Source organism: Mustela nivalis, assembly GCF_964662115.1.
Source record: "Mustela nivalis genome assembly, chromosome: 1".
Lineage (NCBI taxonomy): Eukaryota > Metazoa > Chordata > Mammalia > Carnivora > Mustelidae > Mustela > Mustela nivalis.
The window spans coordinates 129,190,062-129,217,552 of record NC_139020.1 but is presented as its reverse complement, the minus strand read 5'-3'; the positions used below and the strand labels follow the sequence as shown (position 1 = coordinate 129,217,552).

Below are 27,491 nucleotides of genomic sequence, written 5' to 3'. Positions count from 1 at the left end.
ATGAAAAATCAAACAAAATAGAAACAGACTCATAAATACAGAGAACAAACTAGTGACTGCCAGAGGGAAAAGGTTAAGGACAAGGATGAAATAGGTGAAGGGAATTAAGAGATACAAACTTCAAAATAAATAAGTCATGGAATGTAAAATACAACATAGAATATAAACAATAGTATTACAGTAACTTTGGTGACACATACTAAGTACACTGACCTACGGTGAGCATTTCATAATATATATAAATGCTGAATCACTGTTGTAACTTACATCAATTATACTCAAAAATTTTTTAATTTTTTTAACTATAAAGATGTCTGAAAAGAGAAGATACAATAATCTCCAATAGTAACAAAGCAAGAACACCATACAATTTCAAAACTTTTCAAAAGGAGAAAAGTACCCTCTTCTCCAAAATGTTATATGGCAGAACTTGCAGAAAGATCAATACTGTTGCTATGAGTTTCTTTCTTTTCTTTCTTTCTTTTTTTTTTTTTTTAATTTATGGGGAAAAAAACAAAGGCAAACCTTTTAGCAGTTACTTTCCTAGACTGGAAACCAAAATCTAAACCCTATAACTTTCTGCAACTACATGAGAAAGTTTGGATACCAGGGAAGCTTCCCGACGTGCAGAATAGTTTTTCAATCTTTTAAACTAACAGACAAGTTGTTACAAGTATGTGCAAAATGATATAAAAAAGGGTTAGTTGGTAACCATAATAACATGGGTTTGGCATAAACTATTTCATAACTGAATTAGAAACAAAGGAGAAGTAACAACTGATACCACAGAAATACAAAGGATTATAAGAGAAAACTATAACTAATTATATGCCAACAACTGGACAAACCAGATGAAATGGATAAACATACAATCTTCTAAAAGTAAACCAAAAAGAAATAGAAAATCTAAACAGACCAATTACTAGTAATGAAACTGAATCAGTAATTGAAAAATTACACCAAAGAGGGGTGCCTGGGTGGCTCAGTCTGTTGAGTGGTTGGCTCTTGGTTTCAGCTCAGACTGTGTTCTCAGAGTGCCAGGATTAAACCCTGAATCGGGGTCCCTGCTCAACAGAGTCTGCTTGTTCCTCTCCCTCTGGCCCTCCCCCCACTCATGCTCTTTCTCTTTCTAAAATAAATAAATAAAATCTTTAAAACAAATAAACAAACCAAACCAAAAAAACAAAACAAAAACAAAAAAACCTCCAAAAGAACAAAAGTCCAGAACTAGATGAACTCACAGGTGAATTTTACCAAACATTCGAAGAATTAATACCTTTCTCCTCAAATTATCCCAAAAAACAGAAGAGGAAGGAAAGCTTCCAAATATATTCTATGAAACTAGCATTACCCTGAGACCAAAGGCACCACAAGAAGAAAAAAAGGAAAACTGTAGGCCAATATCTATGATAAACATACATGCAAATATCGTCAACAAAATATGAGCAATCCATTCAATAAGCATTCAACAATACATTAAAAAGCCATTCAGCCCACATGATCAAGTGGGATTTATTCTACAGATGCAAGGACAGTTCAGTATTTGCAAATCAGTATTATCACATTACTAAACCAAAGGATATAATTATATGGTCATCTCAATAGATGCAGAAAAAGCATTTGACAAAATTTAACAACTGTTCATGACAAAAACTCAACATAGTGGGTTTAGAGAAAACATACCACAACATAATAGAGGCCATATATAAAAAACCACAGCTAACATCATACACAACAGTGAAAAACTGAGAGCTTTTTCTCTAAGAACAGGAACAAGACAAGGATGCCCACTGTCATCACTTTTGTTCAACACAGTAATAAAAGTCTATCTAAGCTGCAGTGATCGAACATGAAAAATAAATAAAAGGCATCCAAATTGGTAAGGAATAAGTAAAACAGTCACTATTTACAGATAACATGAAGCTCTAAAAACTTCACTAAAACATCAGAATGAATAAATTCAGTAAAGTTGCAGATAAAAAATACACAGAAACCCTGCAATTCTACACACTAATAACAAAGCAACAGAAAGAGACATTAAGAAAACAGTTCTACCTGCAATTGCATTGAAAAAATAAAATATGTAGGAGCAGTCCAAGATGGCAGAGGACTAGAGGCCTAAATATTGTCTGCTCCCAGGATTTCAGCTAGATAGCTATCAAACCATTCTGAATGCCTGCAAACTCAACTGGAGATCAAGGAAAGAACAGCTGCAACTCTACAAATAGAAAAGCGAACACTTTTTGCAAGGTAGGAGGTGCAGATAAGTGAATCCAGATGGTATATGGGAAAATAGACCGGGGAGGAAACCTCTGTCAACTATCTATCAGCAACTGGCAGAGTAGCAGAACACAAGATCAGAACTTTTAGAAGTCAGCTCCACTGAGGGACATCTCAGCTCCAGTGGCTAAGTGGGGAGTGCAACCCTGGCTGGGACAGTGTGGTCTCAGGACCCTCAAGGTCACAGAAAGACCAGGAGTGTGTGAATGTGAAAGAACGCCCAAGCATCAGAGTGGAAAGCCAGCTGCAAAGAGTGAGCTAAGGGGACATCTGGCTGACTCAGTGGGTTAAGTCTCTTCCCTCGGCTCAGATCATGATCTCAGAGTCCTGGGATCGAGTCCCACACTGGGCTCTCTGCTTGGCGAGAGATAAACAACTACTAAGTCACCAGGGGAGAATTCGAGAGATAAGTGAACCATAAAGTGAAACAACATTAGAATAATTGGTCCCACAAGAAGAAAAAGAGGGGAAGAACGGAAGGTATACTGGAGCAAATTATAGCAGAGAACTTCCCTAATTTGGGGAAGGAAACAGGCAACAAAATCTAAGAGTCTCAGAGAATCCCCCTCAAAATTAATAAATATAGGTCAACACCCCAACATCTAATAGTAAAACTCACAAATCTCAGAGACAGAGAAAATCCTGAAAGTGGCTTGGGAAAAGAGGTCTGTAACCTACAACAGTAGAAACATTATATTGGCAGCAGATGTATCCACACAGACCTGGCAGGCCAGAAAGGACTGGCTTGATATATTCAGAGTACTAAATGAGAAAAATATGCAGCCAAGAATACTTTATCCTGCAGGGCTGTCATTGAAAATGGAGAGATAAAAAGCTTCCAGGACAAGCAGAAACTAAAAGAATTTGCCATCACCAAACAGCCCTATGAAAAAGGGGTCCTCTGAGCAAAGAGAGAGCCCAAAAGTAACAGAAACAATATACAGTAACAGTTACCTTACAGGCAATACAATGACACTAAATTCATATCTTTCAATAGTTACCCTGAAATGTAACTGGGCTAAATGCCCTAATCAAAAGACACAGGGTATCTGTTTGGATAAAAAAGCAAGACCCATTGATATGCTGTCTGCAAGAGACTCATTTTTAGACCCAAAGACACCTGCAGATTTAAAGTGGTGTGGGGGAGGGGCGCCTGGGTGGCTCAGTGGGTTAAGCCACTGCCTTTGGCTCAGTCCTGGGTCCTGGGATCGAGTCCCACATCAGGCTCTCTGCTCAGCAGGGAGCCTGCTTCCCTCTCTCTCTCTGCCTGCCTCTCCATCTAATTGTGATCTCTGTCAAATAAATAAATAAAATCTTTTAAAAAATAAAATAAAGTGGTGTGGGGGAAATATTTATCATATGAATGGACATCAAAAGAAAGCTGGGGCAGCAATTCTTAAACAAATTAGATTTTAAACCAAAGACTATAATAAGAGTTGAGAAAGGACACTATATCATACTTAAAGGGTCTGACCAAAAAGAAGATCTAATGATTGTAAATACTTATGCCCCTAATATGGGAGCAGCCAATTATATAAGCCAACTAATAACAAACTCAAAGAAACACAACAACAATAGTAAAATAACAGTAGGGGACTTTAACAACCCTCTCAGTGAAATGGACAGATCATCTAAGCTAAAGATCAACAAAGAAATATGGGCTTAACATGACACACTGGACCAGATGGACTTTACAGATATATGCAGAACATTTCATCCCAAAGCTACAGAATACACATTCTTCTCTAGTGCACATACAACATTCTCCAACAGAGATGACATCCTGGGTCACATATCAGATCTCAACCAGTACCAAAAGACTGGGATCATTCCCTGCATATTGTCATACCACAATGCTTTCAAACTAGAACTGAACCACAAGAGGAAAGTTGGAAAGAACTCAAATACATTCTAAAGAGCATCCTACCAAAGAATGAATGGGTCAATCAGGAAATTAAAGAAGAATTTAAAAAATTCATGGAAACAAATGAAAATGAAAACACAACTGTTCAAAATCTTTGCAATGAAGCAAAGACAGTCCTAAGACGAAAGCATATAGCAATACTAACCTTTCTCAAAAAACAAGAAAGGTCCCAAATACACAACCTAACCTTACACCTAAAGGAGCTGGAGAGAATAGCAAAGAAAGCCTAGACCTAGCAGGAGAAGAAAAATAATAAATATCAGAGCAGAAATCAATGAAATAAATGAAACCAAAAGCACAGCAGAACAGATCAACAAAACTAGGAGCTGGTTCTTTGAAAGAATTAATAAGATTGATAAACCCCTGGCCAGACTTACCAAGAAGAAAAGAGAAAGAACCCAAATAAATAAAATCATGAATGAAAGAGGAGAGATCACAACCAACACTGAAGAAATACAATTATAAGAACTTCTTATGAGCAACTATATGACAAATTAGACAATCTCAAAGAAACAGATGCATTTCTAGAGATGTATAAACTACTAAAACTGAACCAGGAAGAAATAGAAAACCTGAACAGACCCATAATGAGTAAGGAAATTGAAGCAGTAATCAAAAATCTCCCAACAAACAGAAGGACAGGGCTAGATGGCTTCCCAGGGGAATCCTACCAAACATTTAAAGAAGAATTAATACCTATTTTCCTGAAACTGTTCCAAAAAACAGAAATGGAAGGAAAACTCCCAAGCTCATTTTATGAGGTCAGCATTACCTTGATCCCAAAACCAGACAAAGACCCCATCAAAAAGGAGAATTACATACCAGTATCCCTGATGAACATGGATGCAAAAATTCTCACCAAAATACTAGCCAATAGGATCCAACAGTATATTAAAAGGATTATTCACTATAACCAACTGGGATTTTTTCCTGGCCTGCAAGGGTGGTTCAAATTTCCAAATCAATGTGATACATCACATTTTTTGAAATTTAAATTCAAGTTAATTAACATGTAGTGTATTATTAGTTTCAGGGATGATGAAAACCTTTTTAAAAGTTAAAACTATCATTGCCCTTGATCCAAAAGGAGAGAAATAAAAGTAATGTTTGGAGCTATCACTTGAAAGCTTTACAAGGATTTACATTTCTAGACTATTCAACATAGACCAATTCATGAGACCAAGAGTTCCTGTGTGGCCTTCTCCTTTTAGGTGACCATTCATCTTAAATCTCTTATTTCCTTACTATCTGACCTTTCTCTGATGGACACCAAGCATGAAAAGTTTATGGGTCACTCATCTAACCACAGGTTTGAAAGAAGGACACTCAGAGTCTCAGATCCTGCCAGGCTGCCATGTTACTGAGTATCCACAGGAAATTGAAGCAGTAACACTGATTCCATGTTTCACTTAACTCTTCATTAAATTAAGGTCATAAACTTCTTAGTCCACTATGCTGTCTCAGTATATGAAATCACTTGCAAAGCCAAAAAATAGTAATTTTAATTAAAAATGTCTACTTTGGGCGCCTGGGTGGCTCAGTGGGTTAAGCCGCTGCCTTCGGCTCAGGTCATGATCTCAGGGTCCTGGGATCGAGTCCCGCATCGGGCTCTCTGCTCAACAGGGAGCCTGCTTCCTTCTCTCTCTCTCTCTGCCTGCCTCTCAGTGTACTTATAATTTCTCTCTGTCAAATAAATAAATAAAATCTTTAAAAAAAAAATGTCTACTTTTATGGGCAGATTTTAACACAATCATAAGAGAGTGTTTTACTCTTCAGCTTTCACATTTTTGACATTTTCATGGATTTTTATTCTAGTATTCATTGTTAAAAACTGCACTGGGTAGATTCAATCAATATATGCTACATTAATAAAAGAAAGGTTAGGAATCATATGATACCCTCAAGATACACAGAAAAAACATTTGACAAAGTACAGCATACTTTCTTGCTTAAAACTCTTCACAATGTAGGGACAGAGGGTACACACCTCAATATCATAAAAACCATCAAAACAAAACAAAACCCCTCAGTGAGTATCATTCTCAATGGGGAAAAACTGAGAGCTGTTCCCCTAAGGTCAGGAACATGACAGGGATGTCCACTATCACCATTGCTGTTCAACATAGTACTAGAAATCCCAGCCTCAGCAATCAGACAACAAAAAGAAATTAAAGGCATCCAAATCAGCAAAGAAGTCAAACTCTCACTCTCTGCAGATGATATGGTACTTTACATGGAAAATCCAGAAAGACTCCACCCCAAAACTGCTAGAAACTCATACAGGAATTCAGTAAACTGGCAAGATATAAAATCAATACACAGAAATCAGTTGCATTTCTATATACCAATAAGACAGAAGAAAGAGAAATTAAGGAGTTGATCCATTTATAAATGTAACCCCAATCATAAGATACAGGAATATATCAAATCAAAGAGGCGAAGAATCTATCCTTGGAAAACTAGAGAATACTCATGAACGAAATTGAGGAAGACAAAAAGAAATGGAAAAACTCTCCATGCTCATGGACTGGAAGAATCAATATTGTGAAAATGTCTATGCTACCTAGAGCAATCTATACATTCAATGCAATCCCTATGAAAATGCCATCAACTTTTTTCCCAGAAATGGAACAAATAATCCTAAAATTTGTACGGAACCAGGAAAGACCCAAAATAGCCAGAGGAATGAAAGTTGTAATCATCAAGACAGTATGGCACTGGCACAAAAACAGGCACACAGATTGAAGGAACACTGTTTCTTTGGAAACTCAGAAATGGGCTCTCAATTCTATGGTCAACTAATCTCAGAGAATTCAGAAATGGGCTCTCAACTCTATGGTCAACTAATATTTGACAAAGCAAGAAAGAATATCCAATGGAAAAATCACAGTCTCTTCAACAAATGGTGTTGGGAAAACTGAACAGTCATATGCAAAAGAATGAAACTGGATCATTTCCTTAAACCAACACAAAAATAAACTTAAAATGGATGGAAGACCTCAATGTGAGACAGGAATCCATCAAAATACTTGAGAACACGGGCAGCAACCTCTTCCACCTTAGCCACAGCAACTTCTTCCTGGACACATCACCAAAACCAAGGGAAGCAAGAGCAAAAAAACTATTGGGACTTCATCAAGATCAAAAGCTTTTGCACAGCAAAGGAAACAGTCAACAAAACCAAAAGACAGCAAACGGAATGGGAGAAGATATTTGCAAATGACAGATAAAGGGCTAGTATCCAAAATCTATAAAGAACTTATTAAACTCAACACCCAAGGAACAAATAATCCAATCAAGAAATGGGCAGAAGACACGAACAGACATTTCTGCAAAGAATACATCCAAATGGGCAAGATACGCATGAAAATTGTTCAACATCACTTGGCATAGGGGAAATACAAATCAAAACCACAATGAGATACTATCTCAGACTAGTCAGAAAGGCTAAAATTAACAAGTGAGAGAACAACAGGTGTTGGTGAGGCTGCGGAGAAAGGGGAAACCTCCTGCACTCTTGGTGGCAATGCAAGCTGGTGCAGCCACTCTGGAAAATGGTACGGCATTTCCTCAAAAAGTTAAAAAAAGAGCCACCCTGTGACCCAGCTATTGCACTACTGGCTATTTACCCCAAAGATAAAAATATAGTAAACAAAAGAGGCACTGTTCATAGCAGCAGTGTCCACAATAGCCAAACTATGGAAAGAGCCCAGATGCCCATGGACAGATGAATGGATAAAGATGTGGTATAGAGGTTCCTTAAAAAATTAAAGAGAAATACTATATGATCCAGTAATTCCACTGGAATTACTCTAAAAGAAATAAAAACTCTAATTTGTACCCCTATGTTTACTGCAGCATTATTTATAATAACCAAGACATGGAAACAACCCAAGTATCTATCAATAGATAAATGGATAAAGATGTGTATATCTATACAATGGAACATTACTCAGTCTCAAAAAAGAATGAAGTCTTGCCATTTGCAACAACACAGATGGATCTAGAGGGTATTATGCTAAGTGAAATAAGTCAGAAAAAGACAAATACAATATGATTTCACCTATATGTGAAATCTGGAAAAACCACACAAATGAACAAACAAAATAAAAACTGTAACATTTTTTTAAAAGTGGAAAAAAACCTACTTAATTTTTCAGTTTACACAAAGCATAGCCTGCAAGCTTTAATTTTCTTCCTAACTAAACTGATTTTCAATCATACTAAGTTTAACTGTTATTTTCTGATTATAAAATCTACTTTCTGATGAATGCTTACTATAAAAAATTTACAAATATAAAAAACATAGAGAAACATAGAGAAAATAATCACCTAAAATCCCAGCCCCAGAGATAATCACTATACAAATCTTAGAATATTCCAGCTTCATTATAAATATATGATTTGTTATGTTACCTTAAAATATTTTGGTCACTTTAATAGAATTTCATAGTACTTTCTCAGGTCATTCAATATTCTTTTAAAACATTGTTTTTAATGACCACATGATTATTTCTTCATATGAATGTGTATCACAATTTAATTAACCAATCCCTTGATAAAAGTTATTTTTATCATCCAAAAGCAGCATAAAAGACAGACAGAAACACTAGGAGCTTCATTATTAATGAAATTGGTAGATTTATCATCCATTTTCAGACCTCATGGAAATACTGTTTGAGAGAATAATTCGATATCTTAAAGATATATTTTAAAACAAATAGAAAAACATACCAACTATACTATCAAAAAAAGCTCCACGCAGATGCCAATCATTTTTATCATTTAGGAAAGTGATCATGTGGGACAATAAAACATCATTGGCTTTCTGACGTCCAAAGAATACACATAGGCGTGTTATTCCATTTTCCATTAAGGTTTGTTTCACAATATTTTCAGGGTCACTTAGCAAAGTGACAACTTTCTGTTGGACCATTTCATGTAAGGCTTGCAGCTCTAAAAAAAAAAAGGATAAAAAAAGGTAAAGATAGGATCAGTTTTTTCCCAAGTTATAGATCTAGTCTTCTTTCTTACTCCTTGCAGAAAGAGAATAGAGAAGCCACCATTAAAAAAAAAAAAAAAAGTCTATAATCACTAAATATTTCCACTGTTCGAGCTCTGAAGGTCAGACAGAAAACCAAAATATAAACTGAAGAACAACATCCTGATAAGCAGATGCCACAAGCATGGTTACCATCTCATTAATTAAACAGACCTATTTTTGCAGCTCAAAGAAAAAAACTATGGGAAAGCACCAAAACAATCAATAAAATCACCAATAAATTTTATTTTATTGCCACCAATAAAATCAACTTCATCAAGAACTTCAATATATTAGACTGGTTAAGGATATAAACTGATGGTATAATTTAATACTTTAAGAAAGCATTTCAAAGGTCAGTTTACTAAATTTTTAGAAAGCAAAAACTATACTGCACATCCTGTCAAGGGTTTACATGATCTGGCCACCATCTTCTTCTCTGACTTTATCTCCTACCCACCCTCCCTTCTTCCTTTCCCTTCTAAAATGTAAGCTCAACCAAGGATCTTTTCTGTCTTATTCACCACTATATTTCTAGTGCAGAAATTATGTTTAACGATTATCTGTTGGCTAAATGTAGGAGGGCAAAGGTCGCTCCTGGAGCAGCCACTGTCAAGAGAAAAGGTGGTCTGATAAGCAAAATACTACGTTCACATTAAGACAAACTTTAGGTTAACTCCCGAAAAGGTTTAACACCTAACTTTAACTTCATTATCTATCAATGTCCAGTTACATGGTTACAGAATGTAGGACAGTATTATCTTCTAAGTAATTCCATGAAAAAAGCGACGATTTCCCTTCTAATACATTCTTCTTTAAGTTCAAAATTATTCTACTGACTTCAACTGCAGAGAATATATGCTGCCTAAAATTGATATCATTCTTACAAGTAATAGAGCCATTACCATTTGTGTATAGCATAAAAATCTCGTGCTCCAAGAAATCTAAGCGTATTACTTCTAAATCTTTAACTCAATAAACATTAATTAAAAGCCTGCTAAGAGTTGTTTGTATGTAAAGAAACTTAAGACAGGAACTTTGACCTCAAAGAGCTTACATCACATCTATACATTTAAAGCAAAAGGTGTTTGTGGGGTTTGATCCATAAATCATAGACAGTATGACAAACAGTTCATGACTAAGGATACTCAAAGTATATTCACATAAGGAAAAAAGGCTTAGATTCTTTGGCTATGACGTTGTCAATTTTTTTCCTTCCATCTTATAAGAATTATACAATTCAGCTAGCTTTACCGTTTATACAAATCATTTGTGGCTGAAAAACAACTGAGCTTAGAATCTGTAACAACAAGCTGATAATTTTCTGGTTAGATAATAGTGTACAGAGCAGAGAGAACAATGAAACATCAGTGACCTTTCCCACCTATATATATATGGTATTCCTTCATCTTACACAAAAATTACAATAGTTTCTTTCAAGTCCACATTACTAATTCATTCCAAATAATAATAAACCTGGAAGAGAAAAATCATACTACCTGAGTCGTAATTTCCATTGGGATGCGTAACTTCATCTATTTCTTCACTATTTGGGTCATTTTCCATATTGAGATTTTTTAACTGCACTAATTCCAGGAATCTCAAAGCTGTTTCAGCCAGCAGAGCTATGTTTTCTATAAAAAAGGGAAAAATTTATTATAATCTTAAATTCCTATAATAATTTTTCCTTCAGGTCTTTATACATAAAAATAAGAATCATAAAACTAAGGAGGAAAAGTAGGACTTTTCAGTTTAGTTCTTAACCTAATCAGATTTTTGGTAACTAATCTCATAATCTACAACTAACGGTTTTTTTAAAGATTTTATTTATTTATTTGAGAAAAGAGACAGAGCAAGTGAGAGAGAAAGAGCACCAGCAGGGTAATGGATATAGAGAGAAACAGACTCCCCACTGGGCACAAAGCCCAACAGGGGGCTTGATCCCAGGACTCCGGGATCATGACCTGAGCCAAAGGCAGACACTTAACAAACTGAGCCTCCCAAGGCACCCCTATAACTAACAGTTTTAATAATAAAACATAAACTTCTTTTAAAAATACAAAAATGTACAGCATAAACACTATAGTTAACTCTGCTATATCATACATATGAAAGTTAAGTGAGCAAATTCTAAGAGTTCTCATCACAAAGAAAAAACTTTTTTTTTCTGTTTTTCGTCTTTTTATTGTACCTATATGAGAGGATGGAAGCCAACCAAACTTGTGGTAATCATTTCAGAATATGTGAAGTCAAATTATTACACTTTATACCTTAAACTTATACAGTGATGTAGGTCAATTATATCTCAATAGAACTGTGAAAAAATACAAAAATAGCATAGAACAAGCATTCAAATCTACTAAGGGAAAAGCTTAACCCTTCTACAGAGACCTAGGAAGAGTATCTTAACAGGTGAGATACATACATTAGACTAAAAGAGAAACATTCAGATTAAAATAACGGGCTAAACTGTTATTTTCAGTATGACAGACTCACACAGTATCACACAGAATCACACAGACCCGCCTTAAATCTCAGCTCCAATCTCAGCCCCCAACACTTACTAGCTGGCTGCTTAACACAGGAGTATATTTCACATATACATAAGTCACATCTACCTCACAGAGCTATTACCAAACTAAATCAACCATTATTAGATTGCCTTCCTTGTGATACTCTGAAGTTCTTATGAACCAATGTGTAAGGTTGCTGCATTTCTACAGTTGCATTTTCTCCTAAGACTGTCTGATATTCCTTAGCACTGTGAAAATATCTACTTCTAATTTGTGCTGTCACATTTGCTATCAGATCTGCTTACACTTTCTTCTCCCTTTTGTTTTCTTATTGAGGCCTGTGTCTCTAGCCTTCTTTTCCTCCCATTTCTTGCTTCTTAATGCACTGAGCCACCCAGGCACCCCCATTTCTGTGCTTCTTAACATATGTCCATACCAGCCTAAGACTGCACTCTTTTCCTTAGCAATAAATAGCACTGAACATAAACCTTAATTAACTGCCTCATTTTATTAATTCCAAGACTCACTTTTTCCTTAAATTTTTAATACCACTATAATTGAGGTGCATGTCACAAGAGTTGAGATTGCTCAGTCTATCAAATGCAGTGATTACCTTTGTCTTATAGCCCCACTATTCCCTGCCCTGACCCTCAACAGGTTCAAAACTGTTCTGAAGAACAAAACTTTACCTTTAAGTACCCAAGACATGAATACCCTGTAATGCCTGTCATAATGCCTGCCCTAAAGATGGGAGAGTTTGGGCCATCCTCTGATAATAAGTCAAATTCTAGATGAATGCTCCCCACCCCACGTTAATGGATGTATCTTTATGAGGAAAAGTCTCTTACTTTCCAAGGCACTTCTAAAATCTAAGTAGATCTATGCCTATTTCCCCCATTTAAGTTCATAAACCACAATACACTTGAAAGTTTACACAAGATACAAATCTATACCACCTCTGAGTTTAAAAAGAACACTTAAAAGACATTTAAAAACTGATTTTAAACGTTTATAGTTACTGACATGTGTGGTTTAATTATACTTAACCATAAACGTTCAAATAGACTTCTGGCTCAACTCAAAAACAGGCAGGTTTATCCTGCACTAAGCCACAATGAAGGGACAATGCAAGGTACCAGCATGGACCCTGGTTACCACAGACTCTCACCATAAAGACCCAGAAGACCAAAGAAAAGCAGAGTGCTTCAGAGTCAAGGTAAAGACCAGCAGCTCCGAGAACTGAGAAAGAATGAGACCAGATACACTTAGGTCATATTGTCTAGCCTCTCCCATTTCCAATTTCCTTACCTGTAAAATGAAGGTAATATAGCATCTATTGCTCAAAGCTTTGCCAAGGATTAGTTGCAAAAAATATATAGATCTTAGAATCTCAGAATCTATGTATCTTAGAATCTGGAATCTATCTTAAAATTTATATATCTCTTGCAACTAATCCCTGCAACCCTGAGCAGATGTCCTGATGGAGTTTTTTTTTTTCAATAAACAGTAGCTATTACTTTTATGCTATCACTATTAGTAATTGGTTGTCACTCTGTTAACACAGCACCTACACATCAGAGCCTTATCCATTTAACACAACTGAGAACAAACTAAGACCAACAGTAGGTCACAAAACTCTAAAGAAAGATACAGTTTGTTTTTAAAACCTATAAACTTTTATTTAAATTTTTCTAGTTTATGTTTGCCAAGTGACTTATAAATATACTTTGTTATAAATTGTAAACTCAAATGTACATGGCTTAAAGAAATCCTGAATTTTCTAGGCCTGACATGTATACCCATACAGTTATGGAAACCAGAAGCCATAAATAATAGGCAATGGATAAATACAAATAAAAATGTATGTATAGGGAAGAAAAAAAAAAAAAATGCAACAACCACCACTCAGTGAATGTACCTAGAGATAAGGCCAGAGTCCAGCAACCATTTTTGTATGTTCCATTAAAATAATGATAGACAATTGTAAATTTAACAAACCTATCAAATACCTTTCAAAAAAGTGGCAATACCACCACCACACTTTATGTACCATTTACAGAAACCAAAACAATCTCTGCTTTACATATTATATTAGAAATAAATTATGAATTATGTTAATGCTTCAGTGACATTTTCCACGCAGAAAGAAGTATATAGGATTAATTTGGGGAGCTAAAAAACATGAATCTGTATCACTTAATTTTATGAGTAAGAATTACAAGTAAAACAGGTATATGTGTTATAACCTCAACACAAAGAAGCCACACACATTAAGCACTACAGTAACTAAAAGGACCTTAAAATCTGGTAATAGGCTAGGTTCTTTCAAAACCAAATTATCAAGCAAAATTCATCTTTTTGAACAGCAAAAGACTTGTAATCTAAAGCTGATCTTCAAATTAGCATGTCTGTTCAGAGAAACTTTACAAAGACCTAAACACACTCAATCAGAGCATACTTGTAAACATTAGTCTCACTCCAAATTAAATGTAGTATACTCAGTAAAATCATAGGATTCTATATTACATATTTTTCACTTGATAATTCTGATCACTTCAAGAATCAGTACAACCAAAAGTTGAGTCCCAAGGATAGACAGATCACTTATGAAAATTATCAAAATGTACACAAATAGTTTAAGGACTATAATTCACTCTCAGAATTCCCCCCAAAAATCAGAGAAACAGATATTATAGTCACTAACTTCAAAAATATGAGCAGCTATTACTTGGACAATAAGTTCTTACCAGCATAGGCTAGTCTAACAATAGTAGCATCATCTTGGGCTAAGTGGGCTATGCCTGGCAGAATATATTCCGGATAGATATTGACATCATTGCGAGGAACCTCTTTGACAAGAGCAAGAACTTTGGTCAACGTCCTCAAGGCTTCAGCCCTCACTCTAGGAACAGAGTCATTGCTGAAATGTAAAAGATATGGAGTAATACGATCCAAAAGAATTTCTACACTTAATCTTGGGGCCAAATGGAGAATAAGTTCCAAAGCAGCAAGTTTGGAATCACAGTATTTAAGGGTCTGCAGACAGGACGTTATAACAGACACCAAGATAACCAGCCCATTTTCTTTAGGCTCTCCTTCTGCTTTTTCTGGCAGATCATGTCCACAGAGATTGTGAATAATGTTGCCCAAATCCTTCCGTATAACCAGAATGCGCTCATCTGCAGAAAGAAATGTTTCCTTGGCAAACTGGGCCATGTAGGGCTGAAGGAATGTGTAAAATATTTCAGGAAAGGCATTGCCACGCTGCTGCTTTAGGTAATCTTCTGCCCCTAAACGTTTATCTGGCTCACGGTGAATCATCTGAGTTACCTACACCAAGGGGAGAAAAGGAGTAAAAAATAGATTTGAGAACAGCAGGTTAAATCAGATGAAAGCTACAAGGGCAACTTAAACATGACATAAAGAATTTTTGAGGTAACTCCAACTCTTCTCAATCTTCACCTTTCAAGCTACTTTCAGAACCTGACTACAAGCATTATGGGACTCTACTACCATCCTAGAAAGCAACAGAAAATTATAGAGTAATTACAAATTACTATTGTAATATTACATAGTATTACAAATGGCCCAGACACATAAAGAGATATACCCTGTTCAGTATTCCCCAATTATTAAGACAGGTGAGTAATACATTACTGCCCACCGCTCAAGGATTCTTAAACATTTTTGAGTACGGTAATACCATTGAGAAGCTAAAGAAAACAATGGGATTTTCTCCAGAAAAAAATTGTATACACACAATTTTTACATATAAAATTACACACGATTCTGAAAAGAATCACAGTACCACTAAAATCCATATACATATCAGAGTTCTGATTTAGAGTCTTAATACCACAAGTCCAAGGGAATACATGGTTTAAGTGTAGTTCTAGGATCTAGTCAAAAAGGGGATCAGTGGTTTAAACTTCTCAAGTAGTGTAAGAGATGTTAAATCCTACAAACCCTAGAAAGGAAATGTACCTAACTTGAACTTATTATATGTTTTATGACATCTTAGGGAACTAATTTTCTTTCAACAGAGCATAGTTTAATTTTTCCTACATCTTCAGAGTCAATCAGTCATTATTTAAATACTTAAAATATCATAAAAATATATCTAGTTATTTGAGTTTTCTGTTTATATTCCAAATAGGCACCTACCATTGAACTTGCAAGGATTCATATGCACTATAAATACCAGAAGTGACTTAAATAGAATTCCTTTTACATTCAGATTAAGCTCTAAAGATTCATCAGATTCACTCCTTCCACAGTTAAGAAAATACAGGCCCAAATTCAAGAAGTCCCTTAGCCAATGTAACATGACAAATGAGTGCCATACCCAAAGACAGAACAGCCAGGTACACCAACTAGTGCACAGTTCACCGAACATGAGCTAAACTGGCTTCCTCTAAAACATCTTATTTTTTAATATTTAAATAAATTTAATGTTTATAAGAGAAATTAAAATGTATTCTATACTTCCCTACTTTATTATAGAATATTTTAATATACTACAACTTTCCATGACTGAGAGTCATCATCTTTAAAGCCATCAGTTACTGTATTGATGGACTTTAAATAAAGATCCCCTCAAACAGTAAGGTGGATTTTTGGCTTATGTGACCTCCCACAAAATTCCTCACTTCTCTTCTGCTATACTAATTAGTGATTCTATAGCCTTCCATCCAGAACAGCCTCAAGAAAGACATACCAAACGAGCTGTTTCTATATGAAATGGCCCTATACTACTGTATTATATTCAAGTTGACGTTTCCTGTCTCTTTCATTTTAGATAAGTCTTCTTGATTTCTTACTAGCAAGCTCTATTCTAGATAGTATCTCTAATCTCCAAGCACCACTTTACTTCCTCCCAAACCTGTCCAAAGCAGAGCTGAAGACATGTGTGTATGTATAATAGGCATGTTTTATATACATATAAAATTTAATCAAATGAGCTCTGTGCCTGAAAAGAGGTAAAATATTATACACTTCTCCCTAACAAAGTAAATTTAAAAAGGCTGTTCATAATTGTCTATGGGGCTTTATTTCTTTGTTCCAGATGCATAAAATTCCAGAGAGTTGTCTAATGCAAAAGTGAAAACACAATTCTATTAAAACCTAATGGAGAATACTTCTAGCATAGTTACCAATTCTCTGATACTGCAATCTTCAATTTTATTTAGCACTTGTTCCGGGAAAAACTGTCCATTTCTATAAGCCAGAAGTTGAGAGAGATCAAACAGTGGTACACCTTCTGTAAAAAGCTCAGCTATAACACAACCTGCAAAATAACAGATATAATTCCATTAAAAATGCAATGTAAGATACCTTTAATACAGATAAAGTATTGAGAGAATTCACAAAACTCAAAATGAAAAGCCCAAAGTAAACTGAATTAAAAATTTTAATGCAACATACAACTATGATCATGCAAAACAAGGAAAATGTCTATTGCCTTATCAGTTTCTGTTGCCTTTTAGTTTCTGAAAGTGTAAAGTCAAAAGAATCCCACTGACTATCTCTCCATCTTAAAAAAAAAAATCAAATAAAATTACTTCCTAGTTCTCTAATTTAAAATGAGTATGTTTGCATATAATATATACATATATATATTTAGAGATAGAATACAAGTTACAAGAAAGGTGGTTTTTTTTAAGTATGGACTTACTTTAGAAATTAAGTCCATAAGGAACTGAAAAGTCATTATCTGACAACTCATTTATTCACTATCAAACTAAAAGTTATTAGGTGTCAACTATACACTAGACACTAGCAGTGCATATAAGAGATAAAATCCTTGCCCTCATCAAGCTTTCATTCTAGGAAGACAGACATAAAATAAACCAGTGAACAAATGTGTGAAGAATGCTATGAAGTATAGGTGTAAGAATAGAAAAAGGAAAGATAACCAAATCATTAGGCACTCACATAATCTTCAAACAGGGAATACAAAAAAAATCTATCTACACTCCAAAAAGGACAAAGCAGTTTCACTGCATCATTGTATGACCTGCATTTCACAAGTATTTTTTCTAAGACAGAGAGAAAGAGAAAGAGTGTACGTGTATGTGGGATGTAGGGTGGCAGAGGGAGAGAGAGAATCTTAAGCAGGGTCCAAACTCAATGTGGAGCCCCCTGTGGGGCTTGATATCATGACTCTGAGATCATAACCTGAGCTGAAATAAAGAATCAAACACTCAACCGTCTAACCCACCCAGGCACACCTGCGTTTCACAGGTCTTACAGACATCCTTAATAACCTTAGCTCATAGCCTCTGCATCTGCTGGCCTCTCTACCTAGAATGCTACTCCCTCAAATGTCCACCTATACCTCCACCTCCTTAAGATCCTTCATCAAATGTAATTTAGGATATTAGCAGTTATGTAAACTATCCAGTTTAAAATTGCAAGCCCCACCACTATAACTACCCTATTCTTCTTGCCTATTCCTCTGCATATTCCCTTTTCCCTTTCCCTGCTATTTTTCCCCCATAGCACCAACTGCCAAATTAAATATATCATGTATTTTTTTTCTTTACCATCTAGTATACCCACTAGAATGCAAACTTCATGAGGAAAGGATTTTCACCTAATTTTGCTCAATAATTTACAAGGACTAAAACAGTTCCTAACACATAATAAAGTTCTTAAATTAATCTCTACCAATCTGTGTCAAGTTTTAGAATAAAAGACTTAAAATAACTACTAGAAATATCATAAGCAAGAAGAAAAGAGAAAACCAGACCAACATTACAAACCAACTGGATCTAACACAGACATCAAAAGAACAATCCACCCAACAACAGCAAAATACAAATTCTTCTCAGGTACATATGGAACAATTCTCAGGTTAGATCATATGCTAAGCCATAGAACAAGCCTCAGTAAGTTTAAAAGGAATGAAATCATATATATCAAGTCCTTCAAGCCATAATGGAATAAGAAATCAGTAACAGAGAAAGCTTGAAAAATTCACAAATATGTAGAAATTAAACAACACACTCCTAAATAACCAAAGTATCAAACGGAATTTGAAAATTACTTTGCGATTAATGAAAAAGTAAACACAACATATAAAACGTATGGGATGCAACTAGGACAGTGTTGAGAGGAAATGTGTAACTATAAACACCTGTATTTTAAAAGAGTGCAGGACAATAACCTAACCTTAACCTTAAGAAACAAGAAAAGTAAACTAAAACCAAAGCAAACATAAGGAAAGGAATAATAAAGACTGGCATGGAAATCTGTGAAACGGAGAATAAAACACAATAGAGAATATAGACAAACTCAAAGGTTGGTGCTTTGAAAAGCTCAACAAAATTGACAGGCTCCTACTAAGAAGACAGATGTCTCAAACTACTAAATTAAGGTATGAAAAAAGAGACACACTACCAACCTTACAGAAACGAAAAAGAACTGTATTTAGAACAACTGTATGCCCACAAATTAGATAACCTAAATGAAATGGACAGATTACTAGAAAGACACAGATTACCAAAGCTGACTTAAAAAGAACAGAAAATCTGAATAGACCTCATAAGTAAAGAAACAGAATTAAAAATAAACATTCCGGGCGCCTGGGTGGCTCAGTGGGTTAAGCCGCTGCCTTCGGCTCAGGTCATGATCTCGGGGTCATAGGATCGAGTCCCGCATCGGGCTCTCTGCTCAGCAGGGAGCCTGCTTCCCTTCCTCTCTCTCTCTACCTGCCTCTTCGTCTACTTGTGATTTCTCTCTGTCAAATAAATAAATAAAAATCTTTAAAAAATAAATAAAATAAAGAAAGAAAGAAAGAAAGAAAGAAAGAAAGAAACATTCCACAAAAAAAAAGCCTGACACTTAACAGAGGCTTCAGTCTATCAAATGTTAAAATACTTAATAATCCTTCACAAATTGTCCCAAAGAAATAGAAGAGGGAACACTTATCAACTCATTCAAAATTACCCTGATACCAAACCAGACAAAGATATCACAAGAAAAGAAAACTATAGATCAATTTACCTGATGAATATAGGCACAAAAATCCTCCAAAAAATACTGACAAACTGGGTGCAAAAATGAGTAAGTTACCAATAATAAATTAAAAGAAAAAAATGAGGGGAAAGAGAGAACACCTGAGTATGCCAGAATGCTGAGGGCCTTCTGGTGAATGTGGAGGAAGTACTAGAGTTGGAAAATCATCATTTGCAACCATCAGGCAATAATCAGCAATGAATGCCAAATCAGGAAGGAAGTTGTGATGACTGACAGGGTATTTGCATGGTCTTAAAAGTTTCTTCCCACAGGCTCCTTATTAGTTGCAAGAGATTAAAAAAACAGAAGGTAACTAGAGAGGGGAGAATCAGGCAAGATTTTGACCAGGTGATCAAAATTAACATCACCAACAAACGCCGTATGTCTCTAGATAGAATACTGTGAAAATGCACCATCACATATACAGTACACTGAGAATGAATAACCTGAATTTAATCAAAAGGAGAAATCGGACAAACCCTGAATGAGGTACATTCTATGAAAAAACAAAAGGGTGGAGTGAGCTGCTTGAGCCCATGTGTGCGCTTGCACACACACACACACACACACACACAATGCAGGTGAAAGCCAGTGAAAACTGAATAAAGTCTGTATCTAGTTAACAAAAAGGCTCTACTGTCAATTCCAGATTTTGAGGTCAGACTAGTCATATAAGATATCACTAGCAGGGAAACTGGGAGAAGCATTCTTCACTATTTTTGCAACTTCTATCACTTAAAATAAAAAGTACAAAAATTATTTTTAAAATTTAAGGAGAGAAGTATTCTTCAAAAATGTCAATGTCATGATGACAAAAAAAAGGCTATGAAGATGTTCCACATCAAAGGAAGCTAAGGGGAGAGGACAACTAAATGCTATACCAAACCCTAGACTGGGTCCTGTCCTGGAGCAGTTAAAATGTTATAAGGGACATTAATGGGTCAAAAACAGAATTAAAACTGTAAATTATTTTATCAATGTTAAAGTTGCTGCAGTTGATAACTGCAACATACAATTATGTAAGAGTTATGTAAGAGACTAGGATCTTAGGGAATATATACTCAAGTATTCAAAAGCAAAGGGCCACAATATATGTAATTTAATCATTAAAAAATCATGAGGGTGGGCTGGAGTGCAAAAAGAATGTATAGGTGATACAGCAAGTGGAGCAAAATGCAAACCAAGTGAATCTGGGGATTCTCTTCTGCAAGTTTTTAAAATGTTTAAGTATGAAATAATTTCCATGTAAAAAGTCAGAAAAAAAATAGCGACATTTAACTATTTACAACTAAATGGGGTTTGTTATGGACTGAATTATCTCTCTTCTTTCCCTCAAATTCATATATTTAAGCCCTAACACCCAGTACCTGTAACCTGACTAAATACAGGTGATAGGCCTTTAAAAAGGTAACTTAAGTTAAATGAGGTCATACGTCCATTATTATACGTGACCTTTTAAGAAGGGACACCAAGGAAGAGACCATGTGAGGACACAGTGAGAAGGCAGCCATCTGCAACCCAAAAAGAGTGGCTTCAGGACAAATGACTCCTGCTGGCACCTTGATCCTGGACTTCAGCCTCCAGAATGGAGGGAAAATAAATTTTTCTTTAAGTTACCAAGTCTGGGATATTTTATCACGGCAGCGTTAGCAAACTAATAGAGATGAATATAGGACTTTTTTCTTGCAACTTTTAGAATATTGTTCTGGAAAAGGTGTTATTAGGTGGTATTTCCCTATGGAACATATTGTTCAAAGTGTCTTCATCAACACTAAGTCCTTATAATTCAGGTATCAGCTCAAATATCACCTTCTCATAGAGGTCTTCTCTGCCCATTTTATCTTATTTTTTTTTTTTAAGATTTTTGTTTATTTATTTGACACAGAGAGAGATCACAAGTAGGCAGAGAGGCAGGCAGAGAGAGAACGGGAAGCAGGCTCCCTGCTTAGCAGAGAGCCCAACGTGGGGCTCGATCCCAAGACCCTCGGATCATGACCTGAGCCAAAGACAGAGGCTTAACCCACTGAGCCATGCAGGTGCCCCTGACCATTTTATCTTAAGTAGTCTACCAACCTTTGTCCTAACCTTAAAAGTCGTAACTCCATCACAGCACTTATCACTCATGAAAATAAACTTCTTTCCTTGTTTATTCTCTTTCTACCCCACTAGAACATAAGCTCCTTAAGGGCAAAAACTTCATCAGTCTTTTTCAGAGCTGTACCCCCAACATATAACAACACAGTGTCTCATACATAACAGATAATACTCCAATATTTGTCAAGCAAATGAATGAAAGATCTCCAGGAAAAGGGTCCTGCCCACTTATATGACCAGAGACAGAGAATATATACCTTCTCTAAAACTAGCAGCCAGGAACCAAGGATATCCATCAAGATGGAGAAAAGTAACATTCAAAAGCCAAAGAGCCTACATCAAATCTTAGGAGAGGTGGACAGATCCCACCCACCTCTTTCAAAAAAAATGAAAGGGCCTCTATGGTGTAGACTCTGGTTTGGAAAAAAAAAAAAAATGATGAGTAAGTTTATGAAACTATAATGCACACAGAAAGCATAAATATAAACTTTGCATCGACCCCTGAAATTTTAAAACTCCAACAAACTTCCAGTTATTAAATAAATAAGTCACAGGGATGTAATATGTACCTATTATACCTCAGTTAAAAAAAAAAAAGCCTATAAATGATCCCAAGATTAAAAAGTGATCAAATTTCTAAGCTAAAGAATCCTATTTATAAAATCATAATTTTAAAAATAAAAATGGTTTGCCAAAAATTTAGATAAATTCACTGGTCAAAAAAAGTCAGGACTCTGGGGCGCGTGGGTGGCTCAGTGGGTTAAAGCCTCTGCCTTCGGCTCAGGTCACGATCCCAGAGTCCTGGGATCGAGCCCCACGTTGGGCTCTCTGCTCAGCAGGAGCCTGCTTCTCTCTCTCTCTCTCTCTCTCTGCCTGCCTCTCTGCCTACTTGTGATCTCTGTCTGTCAAATAAATAAATAAAATCTTTTAAAAAAAAAATTTTAAAAAAAGTCAGGACTCTGATGAATTACACTTCTAATCTTGTTATTTACACAGCCTGGAGGATAACCCTAGCTTATCAAAAAATACCGCTCATTATTATCTCAGGACACAGATTAGTGAGCTGAATGGACAGGTTTGTAGTAACAATTCTTGTTCATTACCCTCAATGAAATACATTTCTTCATTAATTATGTTACTTTTCCTACATAATCTAAAATACAGCTCAATTTACGTTTTCTTTGCAGAAATCCTACAGGGGGATAAACCCAATCTTGGCAAAATTCATGAAAAATGGCATGGATGCAGAGCTCACACGGTTATTCTTCAGGATACCATTTTCAGCCGATTTTCTTCCCAAAAGTTCATAAAGAATCTAGAATCTGTAGCCTGGCTTGAAGTGGTCTGGGTATGTGAAATAATGTATATTAATGCATCGTATTTTCTTCTAGAGAAGAAGGGCACTGATTGCATCAAAATCTTTAAGGGGATCCAAAAAAAGCTTAGGAATCACTTTTTTACAAACACTTCCTAGTTACAAACTCATTCCCTTAGCTACAATTACTATCTATCTCCTGGTAACTACGAAATCTCCACCTCCATCCCAATTCTCTCTGCAACAAACGTTTATAACCAAATGCCTATTGTACGTCTTCTCCTGGATATCCCCCAGACACCTTCAACTCAACATACCTAACAGAGACTTCATCATCTTCTCACCCCCTTTACCTGTTCTTCCCCCATTTCTTTTATGTCAGTGACCATCATTGCCAATCCACCCAATTTCCCACGCCGGGGTGAAAGGAGTGTTCTTGACTTCACCTACCAATCAATCACCAAGTCCTAACAATTCTACCTATTAATTATCTCTGAAGTATTCTTTATTCCACTCCCTCTCCAATTCTGTCACAACTTTAAGCTTGTCAGGGTCCTATCCTTTCTGACTATGACAGTTTACTTCTAGCTGGTTTTCCCATCTATAAGGTAGCTCCCCTGCTATCCACTCTCCGTGCTACAGCTTTTATCTAAACTATATATCTGATAATGCCCCTGTATGGTAGCATGGGCATGCCAGACCCTTTCTGATCTGGGGCCTGCTTACCTCACACTCTACATTCTATGTTCCAGATAAAACAAACTACTTAAAATGTCCTCGTGCTCAGATGTTCAAGTCTTTGTATAAGCAACACTCTGTGCCTGAAACAAGCTACCTTTGCCATAGTTAGCTCCCAATCTTCTTTCAGTTCTCTTAAAATCATCTGGGTGACTGGCTGGCTCAGTCGGTTAAGCATCTGACTCTTGGTTTCAGTTCAAGTCAGGCTCTATCCCATGGGTCTTGAGATTGAGCCCAATGTCAAGCTCCCTGCCCAGTGGGGAGTCTGCTTGAAGATTTTCTCCCTCTGTCCCTCCCCTAACTCACTCAAGCAAGCACACACTCTAAAATAAATCTTTAAAAAATTTATACCATCCTCCAATAAAGAGGCCTTTCCTGCTACTGACTCTCTACCCACACCACTGACACTAGTATTTTTATGCTCCTATAACACCACCCTGTGCTTATCACCGCCACAGCAAATCACACTGCATTGAAATGTCCTTTTTCATTATCATATCCATCTCCCCATTAAATATAAACACCTTGAAAAGAGGGACATAATTATCCATCCATCTCCAGCACTAAAGAAAGTGCCTTGGGGTACCTGGCTGGTTCATTGGGTAGAGCATGCAACTTTTGATAGTGAGTCATGAGTCTGAGCACCACACTGGGTTTACTTTTAAAAAAATTTTTTTTAAAGTTATTTTTTTTTAAAAAGTGTCTAATACATACAGAAGAATTCAAATATTTCTGAAATATTTGAATAAATGAACCACTCTGCATTTCCTAGGCACTTAAATATGTCCAAAGAAAGACGGCTATATCTATCTGAATAATAAATAGTGTATGAAATACCAAGAAAGTCGTTTTTCAACATATGGAATTTTCTAAAAGCTACAATTCAATGTTTCAAGTTAAAATATATGCGCACCCCCCCTTGGCAAATTCGACCAATTCAAATACCTGCTGAAAAGATATCCATTGCCCTCTTCAACTCTCCTCTTGTTCTCTGATTACTATTTAAGTCTACAAGTGGAGTTGAAGGATCCCTCATGTATTCTAACTCAGTGGCAAACAATCCACCATCAACAAAACGTTCAGGAGCAATATAGCAAGTTCTCCTCCGTGAGGTGTCAAAGAAATAGTTGAAATCTGCTGGGTTGTCCTCTGGAAGATAAGTGGGCTTAAAACTAGCAAAATCAGTTAGAAGGACCCAATTCCAACTGGTGACCATTACATTCTCAGTCTTGATGTCCCCATGACGGACTCCAGATTTGTGTGCTTGGTCCACAGCTGTCAGAATCTGGAAAGCAATCCAACGCTTTTCAATGTTATTTAAGAATGGACGGGTACTGATGCGATCATAAAGGTTGTCTCGCACATATTGCCTAAAGAGCATGGCTGCTTTCTCAGAAGCTTTTTCTACTGCTTTCTGAAAAGGTAGACAGTTCTGTGCAGAATGAAGCCTGATTTTCAGTTCCTCCAGCTCTTGTTTATAGCTGGTTAAAGGCAATGTGGGATCCTGAATTGCAAAGACCTTCACAACCACAAGGCCTTCTCGGTGCTTCGCTCGAGCAACTTTAAAAAACCGAGTACTTCCCAGACTCTTATCATATTCAAAATCATGGATGTCTGAGAAATAACTCTCCACAGAAAGGATCTGGGAAGGAGCAATGCCAGCAAGCTGATTTCCCATAATGTCAGCAAGCCCCTCTGGGTCAGTAAGTCAGGATACTATACCTATTTTAAAAAAGAGAAAAAAAGAAGAAGAAAAGATACAAGCAATGAAACATCATTATTTATGTATTCTCTTCCTAAAAGATAGATGCACCATATGTCTCTTTCACTGAAAGCACTGTACCTAGTCTTCTAGGAAGCCTCTAAGTTTTAAAAACATTTCTCTAAAAAGATCTTGTTATTTTATGTTGTCCTTTCCAGGAGCTGAACCATATTTAAATAGACCGCTTCAATATTAAGTTGAAAATGTTAGAATGTGTATTTTCTTCCATTTAAATTTAAAAATTAATGAGCCTTTACTATGCGTCCAGCATTGTGCTTGGGACTATGAGGGTCAACAGTATTATATGACACAGTCTTTGTCCATGAAGAACCTGTGGTCTTGGATGTAAGACACAAACACATTAAAAACTTTAAAAATTGTTAAAAAGTAATAATAATTAAAAATAAAAACTTAAAACGGACTAAAAATCGCCTAAATCAAATAGGTCACTGAACTCCTCAAAGAACAAGCCAAAATTTAAAAAAAAAAAAAATTTTTTTTTAAAAATCAGTGACTCCTGGGCCCTTCCAGCCTAATTCCAGGGTGCTAGTTCCCACCAGCTAACAGAAGGCATAAAGTTTGACGTGCAAGAACAAGGAAGAAACCATGGCAGAGACGTTAAATAAAAGTAAACTAAAATAACACACTTGTTAAACACACTAGGGTTCTCCTAGCTCATAATGTGCAGGATAAAAAAGACACTCATACACACACGACCATTCGCACATATAAACATTTACCCTAGGACTCTGAAAAGTGTCACAAGTCGGTCACTAGCTCACACCGAGGTCATGACGGATCACTTCTGGGTCTGCGCGGGATTGGGAGTCAGCAGCCCGGCGAGCCTTGGACAAGCCTTCCGTATGAAGGGTCTTCCTTCAAAGGCAGCAGGTGGGACGTTGGGGGAGCGAGGCCGAAAAGTGCCAATTTCCAGAAACCAAGCTGGTCCGCGGAGAAGTGAAAAACTCCCGGTGCCGCAGTAGATAAACGAAGCTAAGCTGAAGGGATGCCCAGATACCCAGAGTTGCCCCCGCCAGTCCTCTACTCTGCCCCGAGAGCCATGCGTCCCCGGGCCTCACCCTCCTCTCGCGCGGGTCTCTGGAACCTCAAAGACCTCTACACTCCTCTAGAGCCTCACCACCAGGCGGCCAGGGGGGACCCGGATACAGCGGGAGGCTTCCAGTTCCAGGAAAATACCACTTCTTCAGCTGAGGCTGACACCGTAAACGCCGAACTCCCGGGAAAGCTGCCGGCTCTGACCTCACTTCCTGTTATAGGGCGGAAGTGACGACAGAGAAAGATTTGAGGTAGCGAGCAAGTGGCACGGGAGTTGGTTGCTAGGAAACGAAGGAAGGGCGTGGCCTCATTCAAGCACCTGGAGGAAGGAAATAAATTGTTCTCTCAATTTATTTCAATTTATTTCCCATCCTGGTCTTCTAACGTTCCCTAAACGTCTATCGTTCTGGCATCCCCAGAACGGGGTTCTTTAAGGGAATTCACAGTTTTATTTAGGAAAGTTAATATATCCCAAGGTGAATTTTTTCGGAGCTTTATTGAGATATAATTTACATACTATAAAGTACACCTGTTAAAAACGTACAAATCAGCGGCTTTTTATATATTTACAGAGTGGTTCAATCATCTCTATAATTTAATTTTGGAACATTTTCATTACCCCCCAAAAGAAATTTTGTAATCCTAAGCAGTCACTCCTATACTCTCCCTTTCTCCTCCTGGTCCCAGCCCTAGGCAATCACTAATCTATATTCTGTTGTTATGGACTTGCCTGTTCTGGATATTTCATT

At 36.5% G+C, this 27,491-nt stretch overlaps 1 protein-coding gene across 2 annotated transcripts in view; it reads right to left on the bottom strand.

The window, feature by feature from the left end:
• Window positions 1-26,975, bottom strand: part of PIK3R4 (phosphoinositide-3-kinase regulatory subunit 4) — a 79,747-nt gene extending 52,772 nt beyond the window's left edge. The window contains exons 1-6 of one of the 2 annotated variants that reach the window (XM_082684254.1): window positions 26,427-26,975; window positions 24,870-25,646; window positions 16,912-17,045; window positions 14,506-15,088; window positions 10,745-10,879; window positions 8,939-9,160 (exon numbers count right to left, since the gene is read on the bottom strand). In XM_082684254.1, the coding sequence (XP_082540380.1) occupies window positions 8,939-9,160; window positions 10,745-10,879; window positions 14,506-15,088; window positions 16,912-17,045; window positions 24,870-25,602 (1,807 nt within the window). In that variant the 5' untranslated portion in view covers window positions 25,603-25,646; window positions 26,427-26,975. The remainder of the gene's footprint in view (window positions 1-8,938; window positions 9,161-10,744; window positions 10,880-14,505; window positions 15,089-16,911; window positions 17,046-24,869; window positions 25,647-26,426) is intronic. The other variant, XM_082684255.1, reaches the window with a different exon arrangement.
• Window positions 26,976-27,491: the final 516 nt, after the last annotated feature.